This window comes from Protopterus annectens, chromosome 5.part0, assembly GCF_019279795.1.
Source record: "Protopterus annectens isolate FY-2018-M chromosome 5.part0, PAN1.0, whole genome shotgun sequence".
NCBI lineage: Eukaryota > Metazoa > Chordata > Ceratodontiformes > Protopteridae > Protopterus > Protopterus annectens.
Genome location: NC_056735.1, coordinates 141,842,036 through 141,854,081, shown reverse-complemented (window position 1 = coordinate 141,854,081; position 12,046 = coordinate 141,842,036). Strand labels below are relative to the sequence as shown.

The window sequence follows — 12,046 nt, the reverse complement described above, 5'->3', positions numbered from 1 at the left end:
AATTAGGCCATTATTCGTATATTTACTTACATATTTGAGTAGTATTGTCCGTACACCGAGGCCCTTCACTACATGTGGATCAAGATATTATTATTATTATTTCTTTAATTATTTTATCAGTTATTTATTCTAGGACATATGTTCAAGTAATTTTAGGGTGTTGTGTTATTTCAGTAACATTAATGGATTTTTTCCATCCACTATAATATTTTTACGTTTTAATATTTTGTATACACACACACTGTATACACATATTTTTTGTATATATATATATATATATATATATATATATATATATATATATATATATATATATATATATATATATATGTATATATATATATATATGTATATATATATATATATATATATATATATATATATATATATATTTTTTAGTTGTATATATATATATTTTTTTTAGCACTTATATAGTTTATTATATTCTCATATATTATATTACATGAATGTATTCACTTACATTTTGTGTAGTTAAAGAACAAACTTGGAAAAGTGAGTAGTACATCTTTAAAAGTTTTGGCGGACTTTCTTAATTGAATGAGTAATGCTCACTATATATATCTGTATGTGAGTATTAGTAATTGTTCTGAGGAAGACTGGGGTTCACCAGTTGAAAGCGCTAAACCTGTTTTGTTGTGGAATAAAGGATTCAATTTTATCTTCTCGTGTACAAGCATAATTCTAGCTGGTATCCATTGGTCTACATCATTTTTATTGTTAAAGAAATAATGACAATGTCACCAGCCCCCCACAAAAATGCAGTAATCTTCTGTGTACTCCCATGAGCAGGGCTGGTTTTAGACTAGGTGGGGTTCAAAGCAGAGGTGTTTACTAAGTCCTTGTCATGATCCACATATACAGCCTTGGTGTGTGTGTGTGTGGGGGGGGTTCCAGCTCTCTGAAGCATAGGGTAGTTCTGCAATGCATGTATCCCCTATTTTTGAGCAATGTTGTTATACTGAGCAAGTGACAATAGGGTCAGTTGCTTTCATCCAGACAACCACCATCAAGCAGTTATAGCCATTTATATGAACAATTCACACGTCTGATTATGATAAAAGAGAATGACCATGTAATGTATTTCACCTTTGTTCCAAACAAATAATTGCCACCGATTAAAATATTGCACATTGTTTCATATAATCACATTAGATCTGCAAAGCCAAACTGATAACCAAACAGTAGGAGGCAGCTAGTTATTTTCTTCCACAGAAGACAGCTACAGCAATTATACCTACTCTGTCTGTGCATTTCAGATTTCCATTTAAGTAGTCCATTTTACTTCTTAGAAAAGGACATTAGTCCTTCAAAGCCAGATAGCGACTGCTTAAACTGAGCAAAGACAAAAAGGAGAGTTACTTTCATCGTTCCAACCCCAACCTCCTACCCAGCAGTTATAGCTATGACATCTTATAGCTATGTACTATTATTTCACCTCCACAGTTCACAAAAACAAGTTGCTACACACACATTGAAGTATTCCAATTCACATTGTTCCACACAAATAGCAAAGCCCAAAATATATTGTCAAAATATCTAGCTGGTCACTGCCAGCATCATTGTAAAAATAGTAATAACACTTATCACACCATTCCTCAAATCTCAACTGTCCACCTAAATCATAAAGCCAGAAATATTACCCAAAAATATTTGATTTATCACTGCCAGAACTGCTGTAAAACCAGTAACAGCACTTGTCTCACAGTGCCACCCCCCTCATCCCAAAAGCCCACACAAATCACAAGGTCTGAAATATTATCCAAAATATCCGGTAGATCACTATCAACATTACTGTAGACAGTAGTAACACCTATCACTGACACTGCATCATTCCTAACATTTCTATCCAGAATTCTTCAGAAAGACCCTGATTTTGACCTTTGTCCAGCATTATTTTTTTAACTTTTTTGTAATTCTTTTTTTTTATTATTATTATAACCAGTCAGTAAAGCCAGGCATAGCAGATTCATACCTTGACTCATTAGACTGGGTCTAGGACAAAACATACAAAAAAAACCTCCTTCAGGCATTTTCATGTTGATTTTAAACCTTGTGGGGTCTCTATTTCCATGACCTCTAACTGTTTAAGCTAACATAATGTGACTTGAATTTCAAGTCAGCTGAAGCATTCCCCCCCCCCAAGCACCTGATGTTCCCTGGGTACATTTTGTTTTAGTAGGGGTGTAATATTTATTTATTTTTTTTAAATACGGAAAGAGAATCCTTACAAGCATGGTGCTCTAGGAGGTTACCTAGTTCACATGTGCATAAGGCCAGCCCTGTTTCTGAAAATACTCTGTTAGAATCTGCCACCTCTGTCAGTGCTACGAAATTCACAGACCCACCTCTGAATACATATAGATGTTTTTCCCTTTGATCAGTTACTTTGTGTTTGTGGCTCATGGCAGTGGCAAATCTGTTCCTCTAAGAAAATGTGCTTGCTTTTAGCCAAACATAGCCTGAACTGTCATCCCGGATGATTGCACATTTATTTTTATTTATTTAAATTTGTTGACCAGGAGTGTCCGACTGGACGTGGGTCCATTTTCAGAGGAGGCCCGGGGAGAAAAGCTCCACAGTAAAATAAACAGACAGTAGTTACATTGGATTACATAGTGATTAACAATTTAACATAGAAATTACTTACAACATATTTACAGATGAAGAACATTATCAGTAGACAACTAGAATCTTTATCTGTGAAGTACATAACAGGCATTAACAAATGTAACAATGAGAAGTTCCTGCTGTATAATAAGTACTAGGCTTATGAGCATCTGAGCTTGCTATCATCAAGGTAGTTAGTGGAGGTGAAACAAAGGTAGTAGTTGGATGGGGTGGATGATATTAGAGTGGGAGTTGCAAGGGCATAGCCAGCATGTTTTTAGGTGCGCTTTTAATAAAGTTTTGAAGTTGGTGCATGATGGTATGGAGGTAATTGTGGGTGGGAGTGAGTTCCATAATTTGGCTATGGCGCAAGAGAATAGTGCTTCACCAGCAGAGTTATTGGCTTTAGTGATCTGCAAGTGATTTTTGTTGCTGGATCTTAGTGGTCTGGTGGTGCGATAGGGTTGGAGTAGATTCTGGAGGGATGGGACATTTAGTGGATGGTTTACTAGTTTGTGCGCGAGTGAGAGTTGATACCACTGAAGGAGGTGAGGGAGTTCAAGCCAGCCCAGTTCAGCAAGTGAGAGACAGTGGTGACTACGGTAGGATGCCCCTGTGGCGAATTTGGCGATTTTTTTGTAGCAGGTCTCTAGCTTGTTTAGATCACATTGCCTTAGGTTGGTATATACTGGAGAGGCATAAAGTAGAGTGGAGATAAGGTGGGAATTTGCTAGTGAAATCTTTGCTGCTTTGGTGAGAAATTGTTTATTTCTATATAATGCTCCTAGTTTTTTTGTGGACTTTTTTTATGGTCATGGATATGTGAATGTCAAATTTTAGTTTATTGTCTATTTCCACTCCTAGCAATTTGGTGTGTTCAGTTGGGTATATAGTGGTGTTGTCTTTTGCTGTGATGTTAAAGTAAGAGTTGTTTTGAGTATGTTTGGTGGGTTGAAAGATGAGTAGTTTAGTTTTGTTTGGGTTGAGTATTAATTGGGCATCAGATAACCATGTTTCAACAGAGGAAAAGGCTTCCTGTGTGAATTTTTGCAATTTGGGTAGGGACTGGACTGGGCTGAGCAGATGATGGTTGAGTCATCTGCGTATTGGATGAGTGTACCATGTTTGGTGGCAGAGGCTAGATTATTGGTGTAAACAGAGAAAAGTAGGGGTCCAAGGATGGATCCTTGGGGAACCCCTATGGAGACAGGTAGTTGGGGAGATATGTCATTCTGCCATACAACGGATTGTTGACGGTCAGACAGGTAACTCTGAAACCAGTTGGTGACTGATTGTCACTCTGCTTAGAGCATTGCATTGTAATCTTTAGTCTGTGACATAATCCTCAAAAGATTCTACATGATGCTGTAGTAACCAGCAACAAATTACATAGTGTGTACTTAATAAACTGGAAAATTATATGAACAAAACATGTTACCATTCTGTTACTTACTCTTTATGGAATTTGTTGGTCTTCTTTTGTTCTGATTTGCCATCTATGGCATTTAGGTCTGTAAATAAAAGTATACATGTAAACTAAATAAAAATAACAATATAACATAAACAGTATACATATTATATTCTTTGCTTCTTATAAATGTTCAGCAAGTGGAAGAAAAGGAGCAACAATTACAACAAATGCATATCCTTCAAATAGCCCTTAATTTGATCACACAAAACAGGATAGCCAGTGAGGTATCACCACTGGTGAGGATTTATGGACAGCAAACACCACTCACTTCAATGCTGGCCCCAATAAAGGCTGTCCCTCCTGTAATTCCACAGACCAAAAACAATCGGTCTCAAAACTCCACAACATATTTTTGCAAGAAATGTAAGCAGTCCAGCAATACAAGTCCAAATTTATTGAGTAAAAAAGCAGGATAAAACAAAAACTACTGGATTTAGTGCTTTCATCTCCCATCCGGAGGCTTCATCGGAATCAAATTTCTACATGTATTTTCCCATTTAAACAAATACAGGTCATTCCTGATTGGATATCTAATCAACATTCTCAGGATTAACTCTTGACTTCCTTCCATGATCTAATGAATACATAGTAAGTATATAATACAAAATATACAATATAAATTACATAATATAAAGTACAATTCATCTTAGAACATCATCATAAAACCTCAGAGTGTCTGATGTATAATGTATATATTAAAATATTTTTAAATATTTTAAAACATTTTAAATATTAAGGTCATAGATATATAAATAAATGTGACTAATTGCATATATATATATATATATGTCTGAATGAAATAATTTATAGGATGAATAGGAACATGTAAAACAACATAGCAGCACATCCATATAGAAAAATAATAGGAAAAATCATAAAAATCATAATATTAATAATCATCACAGCAGCCCAACATATAAAAATGAACATATAAATGATATATGTGTGTCAAAAAATACATATAGTAATACATAAGCATAACACCAGCATGTAAACTGCTTGTAAAATACCAAAAACATATACCATTTCACAGCATGTCTGTATATTTCTCCCCTTTCTATTCAGTAACAGGAATTCCCTTATTATGTATTATTTGTTTTAAGTTATATAATTTGCTAATTATGTAATCTTTTGGGGTTGGTAGCTAACAATTTGAGGGCTGGGGTTACAGAGATATGGTCATTCAACCATAAGTTATTACACGCATCCAATCTCAGTTGCCAAACCATTTCTCGATATTCCAATTTTTTTTCCCAGTCTCCCACCCCACTATATTTCACTTCTTCCAACACCCAAAATGTATAATCCAAACAAGCTGTACACTAGACAAGGTATACCACCCCTCTAGTATGACAACTGGAATCCTAGCCTAGGACTTGCCCCTCCCTTGTGTTCTCCTTTTTTCTCTTCTAAAATTGATTTTAAATTATAGTTCCTCTTGTAACTATATCTGAGGGGGGTCTCTTGAAAAGGTCCAATTTACTAGGTATTCTTTTGAACATGTCCCAAGTATTATTAATACATTTCTTAACCCACCCTATATTCTGACCCTGGGTTATAACCAAGTATGGTATCTGGGGTAGTACTTGTTCAGTATCATTCAGTTTCTTTCTGTTGCTTATAACTTCACCACTTGTAAGTAGGCGGTAAATAAATAGACCCCTTATCCTTTTACAATTGTATTTTTTAATGGGGTTAATTAAACTATCTGGATATCCCCTTTCTCCAAAAAGTGTGTGTACATAGTCAATTTCTTTTATAAAATCATTTTTCTCTGTTGTCATCCTAGCTATTCTCATCATCTGTCCCTTGACAATATTATGCTTTAAAAAATGTGGGTGATCACTGTCATAATGTAAATGGGAGTTGGAAAAAAAATCTTTCCTATAAATGTTAGATCTAAACTTATTATTATCATCCTTAGTGAGTCTAACATCTAAATAATGAATTTCATCCAAGCCTATCTCATGTGGAAATTGTAAAAATTCAGGAGTATAATTCATAAATTCCATGAAGGGGGGAATCAATTCACATGGTCCCTTCCACAGAATAAATACGTCATCCAGGAAACAATAGTATCTATCTATGTATTCATAATAACTAGATTTGAAAACAAAATGTGTCTCCCAGTATAACATTACTACATTGGCATAGATGGGGGCACAGGAAGACCCCATGGCTACCCCATACAACTGTTTGATACAATTCCTTGAAATATATATATATATATATATATATATATATATATATATATATAAAATCGTATTTTAACACCATTTCCATATTCTCCAATACTAATTTAAAATCATCTTGTGTCAGAAAGCTGAACTCGACTAGCATCATTTCAAACCAATCTAGTCTAATCTTGTGAGGTATCACGGAAAAAAACATCCTTTACATTAATAGTTAAAAATATAATGTTGCCATTATATTCCGTACTCCCAATTTTATTCAAAAAATCCTGTGAATCAATGAGTATGTGGAGGTACCTTTTGTAGACATTTTTTAATTTTATGTCCACAAAATTAGCTAGAGGTTGTGTTTTGACCCTTGGGAAGTAACCATAGGTCTCAGTATTGGATTATCTATGCCTTTGTGAACTTTGGGGATTCCAAAAATTGCTGGTATAATAGGTTTTGGTACTCTCAGAAACTGATATAACTCTGTTTTAAAAAAACTGATATAACTGTCGATCAATAGGTCCTTGCATCAAATTGTCTTCCAAGATCAAATATATTTTCCTATATTAGATGTTAAGTTCATTTTTAGAAACATATGCATATCTATTTCCTGTGTTTAAAATTCCCAGCATTTTAGCTGTATAATCCCACTATTCCATAAGCACCACATCACCCCCTTGTCTGGCTTCATAGCCCTAATCTTATCATTGTAACTTAATTCTTTTAATAATCTTATTTCATCTGGGGACAACTTAGATTGGTAATGTTTATTTGTTTCATAGCCATTCCTTATTTGACTTATCACACACATCTCAAAATTTTGCAAATCTTGTTGAAGTAGTGGGTTGTAAGTACTTATTTTATTCAACCTATGCCAGTTGTTTAATGCTGGTGAGTCCTTAAATATATCTTCCAAATTCAATTTCCTAGTAAATAATTTAATGTCCAAAAGAATGTCCTCCAATTTCATTTCCTGTACTGGTACAAAAGTGAACCCTTTCAAAAAAGAGAAAAATCATTTTCATTAATCATCAGATCTGTATAATTATATATACTGAAATTGTTGTGGGTGTAAATAATATTCCTAGGGGTATCATTATACAAATGTATGGTGGGTTCATCATCACTCATCTCAACATTGCTATCTATCATTGCATAGGGGTATTCGCTTCAACAGCCATTATTTGAACAACCATAATCATAACTGCTGCCATCATTAGGGGAATGAACTTCTACTATATCCTTTGTCGGGGTTTCCCTTGGGGCCAGCACTGAAGTGAGTGGTGTTTATTAAAAGCTACCTGTCCAATAGGTATCAGTCAGTAAAATGGCACTCTACGCTCTCTCCTTACCTCCCATTCATGACTTGTGTACCACAAGGCTCTATCCTTTGTCCCCTCCTCTTTAATATTATTACCAATACCCTCTATACTTCCACAAAACAGGCTACCCTAATACAATATGCAGATGGTTCCAGTCTTATTTGCACATCTCACAACATGGTACATGTTCAGAAAATTATTCAGTAAGCTTTAACAGCCACTGAAACATGGCTTTGTAACTCACAACACATGCTCAACCCAAAAAAGACCAAACTATTACTTTTCCACCCAAATCCTTCGCTCATGAAAACACAAAATGTAAACCATTACAGTCACTTTTCATACCAAACTGTTAGGGTTGATAATGGATGATAATCTTACATTTGATCTGCATATACAAAACTGCGTAAGAAAAACTCATCAGAAACTAAATATGCTTTACAGAGCCATAAACTTTCTCACTGACACAACTAAAACTACACTTGCCATTACTTATCTCCTCCCCTACTTCTTTTTATGGTGCTCCCTTCCTTAGTAACCTCCAGGCTTCACAAAAATTAAAACTTGAGCAATGTTAAAACAAAATTACTAAATTTGCAGCATATACCCCTTTCAGAACCTACCACTGTGTAGCACTGAAAAGCCTAAATTGGTTAGAACTGTCACATCAGCTAACAAATACACTACTTCCTACCACCTAAAAAATTAACCAGCATCCATCTGTCTGTCCAGCACTAAATGGCATTCTGCACAACTATGATCCCAATTGGTCATTGTAATCCGAGGTAGCTTTTAATCACAGAAGGGTGGGCTGAGAGAGACATTTGAAGCAGAAGTTTGTTGTGACAGTGTCAAAGGATTTAGACAAGTCTGTTTTGTAAGGCAGAGTCTAGTTTGCCATTATCTCTAGCTTTATTGACAGTATCTATATAGGTTAGAAGGGCAGTGCTACTACTATGGGAAGGACGGAAGCCATGATGTGTTGGGGATAAGAGTTGTTCCTGCAGTAGATAGTCTATCCATTGTTTCTGAATACATTTTTGAAGTATTTTGGTGAGGGGAGATAAGATTTCCATAGGTCTTAAGTCATTAATGTCTGTTGAGAAGAGGGATAATGTCTGACTTTTTTCTAAAGAGAGGGACCATGGAATTCCTGGATTGACCTATTTATAAGGATTGAGACAGGATAGGCAATACTACTGGGTACAATTTTAGGTACTCACTTAGAAAGACATCAGCTGAAGAAGGGCAGAGTATAAGTTTGTTTAACAGTAGTTTTATATACTGTAAGAAGTGGGCACAGGTTTGAAGGTGAAGGTTGATGTGGTGGTATGTCACTGTTGAGCAGGGCTGGGATTAAATGCGGAGGAATCCTTAGTTAGAAATGCTATACTATCTATAAAATAAGAGTTGAACTATATTGCAGTTTCGAGTAATGAGTTGTTAGTAGAAGGGTTTGGGTTGACATTTTGGCCGGGATATAAGATCTCTTTGATGGATGTCCACACTTTTTAGGGTTGTGCTTAGTATTATTCTGAAAGTTATTGCAGTATACTTTTGTCTTCATTTATTTGCTTTTTTAGTACGATTGCAAAGCATTCTGAAGTTTTCAAGATAATGAAGTGTTTTATATTTTTGTTATTTTTTCCATGTTTTTCTCTATCCTGCATTAATATTCTACTCTTTTGAATAGCGAAATTCCGTTATTTGTTTTCATTCTGTTCCTTCTAGAAGGTGCAAGACTATTTAGGATATTTAGAAAAGCTATATTGAATTTAATTACAGAATCATCTAAGGGGAGGATTTTTAGGAAGGTTTAGTGAATGCATGATAGTGTAGTAATGAACATTTCTGGGTTAAGCCTGGAAAGGTTACATGTTGTTAATACGCTGTTTACGTGGATGTGCAAAATGTCTAGTTGTATAGATTGGGAGATGATCACTGAGAGAGACTGACATTGTACCTGTGATAGAGTATTTGCTAGGGTCTGATACCAGGATCCAGTCTAATACAGAATTTGATGTCTTGCGATAATGTGGGGGGCTATTAATTAGTTGTGTGAAACCATATAAGTTCATGCTAGCTGTAGGGGAGTTACAGTTTATGTCCAACTGATTGACATTTGCATCGCCTAGTAAAATGTTTTCTTATGCAAATGTTATGAATATACAATATAAGATATCTTCCAATACAGCTGCATTGTTGCCAGGAGTGATATAACGAACAGTAATACATATTTCTTTATAACTGTTTATTTTGAGGAAAGCAATAAGAAGCTTTCCTGAACTGAATTTTGCTGTTGGTTTGCTGTAAGGGGAAATGTGGTAGGTATTGGGAAATTAAAGCAATACCACCACCTTTCCTCTTTATACGGTCAGTACGGATGATATTATAGCCAGGAGGTATAACCTCAGAGTTGTTTATGCTGACTTTAAGCCAAGTTTCAGTCACAGTGAGAACTTCAAGCTTCTGTTGGGTAATCCAGGCATGTCATTCTGCAGTTTTATTTCTTAAACTTCTAACATTTATTGCAGCAAAAATTAGATCACCAGTGTGGGAGATTGGCTGTTCTTGGGTTACAGAAATGTGTGGGAAAGAATTATTTTCTTGTTCATTGTGATAGGTGTGATAGGTGGGGCCAGGATTAGGGTGTATATCTCCACCTAGATCCTAGAAGGATTTTAATATAATGTGGAATACACACATACACGCGTGCACGCGTGCACACACACACACGCATGCACGCGCAGACACACTCACACACACACACACACACACTGTTACAATTCCGAAAATGCTTTGGTTGACAGTCTTGTGGTCAAAAGGCAGTTTTCAAGTGAGATCACGGTTCAGTGTTGAACAGGGAATTATCCCATTTCCTCACTGTAGTGTGATCTCGGAGCTGGTATATTTAATTTGCAGGGGGTGTGGGGGTGCAGGGGGGAATAGCCCCCCTGCAAAAGAGTACAATTAATGTACCGTTGACTGTAGAGTATAACAGTACGGTAATGTGCATAGCATGGGTAACTGACATCACCTCCTGCTATGTCGAATACATTGAACTACATATGTCAATGTATTCATTTTTGCTTTGGTTACAGTTTTGAAATTCCAAATTCAGCATTTTGGGTCGACATTGACTGGTCGACCAATGCAGTTTTGGAATTTCAATAGTAAACCTATATATAGATAAAAACATCACTCAAAGAATCGTAATAAATAATTAGTTAAAAATCACATGCTGAAACATGGTTTGGTTACTATGACAACTGAATATTTTAATGGTTGATCATGTGATTTTTAACTAATTATTTATTAAGATTCTTTGTTTGATGTTTTTGTGTCTGAGGAAGCAGTAGTAACATTACCACGAATGCACTTACGTTTAATTAAAGGATTTTTGTTTTATTATTGAGTTCTCCATTGCTTTCTGTGATGCCCCTGCACAGGCCCAGTAATCACGGAGCCTCAATTCTCACCACTGGCAACAGTGAGGGAAGTACACAATGGGAGGATGACAACTACACACACAACAAAGTACAATTTCCCTTAAGAGGACACAGAGACCATAGTCCATCTGGGGCTGGTTTCTCCCTCTTTCTCTAGATCTCCAATAAGGCTCCCCACTGGAACAGCTACAGTTTTAAGATCTCAGCTTAGGGGTCAAGCCAAGACCTCCAGCACCCTCTCTGTTCAACCTGTGCTTTGTGTCCCTGCCCAAGTAGGTGACATGCACACTTTGAGATCTGATTTATATACAAACACACACACACAACTGGGGAAGGCTGGCACAGGTTTACTAGCTATGCCCCCTTCTGCCCAGACTATAAGGTAGTTATCACTGCCACCAACCCCTACTTATCAGTTACTTAAAGGCCCTTACAAAGGGTGACCAGTCCTCCTGTGTAATGTTGCTATTATTCAAATGGTAAGTGTGACCAAGACCAAGGCTATTTAGGAATGGCCTGTACAGTGTCAACAAATACATATGCACATACGGTAAGAGCTTAAATATGTCTCACAAATATCAGCCAGAAAGATAGGTTTAAATATATTTAATAATAAATAATAAAAGAACAAGACAATACTCAAACAACACAGTAACTGCAGAGTTTAGAATCACAGGAAATATTTTAAAACATTGCAGGACAGTCTCAAATAAATACAGAAAACATCTAAACTAATCTTTATTATATTCCTATCTATATCGAAGAGATATCACTGTACCCTAGTTACTTACTTAGCTAGGCAAATGCAGATGATGAAGAATGAATTTTTCTAGGTCCAAGACAAGATACAAAATGCACAGTCTTTCTCTGAGAGAGTTCTTAAATTACTATCAAACATTACTGCTGGGTCAACTTGGATGACATCACTCTTTGTCACTGCCTTCAGTTCCCAGACTAACAGATACCAGATGTTTGCTCAGAACTGGAAGTTGTAAA

The 12,046-nt window shown here is 35.8% G+C and overlaps 1 protein-coding gene across 1 annotated transcript in view; it reads right to left on the bottom strand.

The window, feature by feature from the left end:
• The window catches only part of VWA3B (von Willebrand factor A domain containing 3B), a 2,054,405-nt gene that overhangs the window by 685,123 nt on the left and 1,357,236 nt on the right, over positions 1-12,046 (bottom strand). Inside the window, exon 16 of the mRNA XM_044071813.1 lies at positions 4,082-4,139. Coding sequence (XP_043927748.1) covers positions 4,082-4,139 — 58 coding nt within the window. The remainder of the gene's footprint in view (positions 1-4,081; positions 4,140-12,046) is intronic.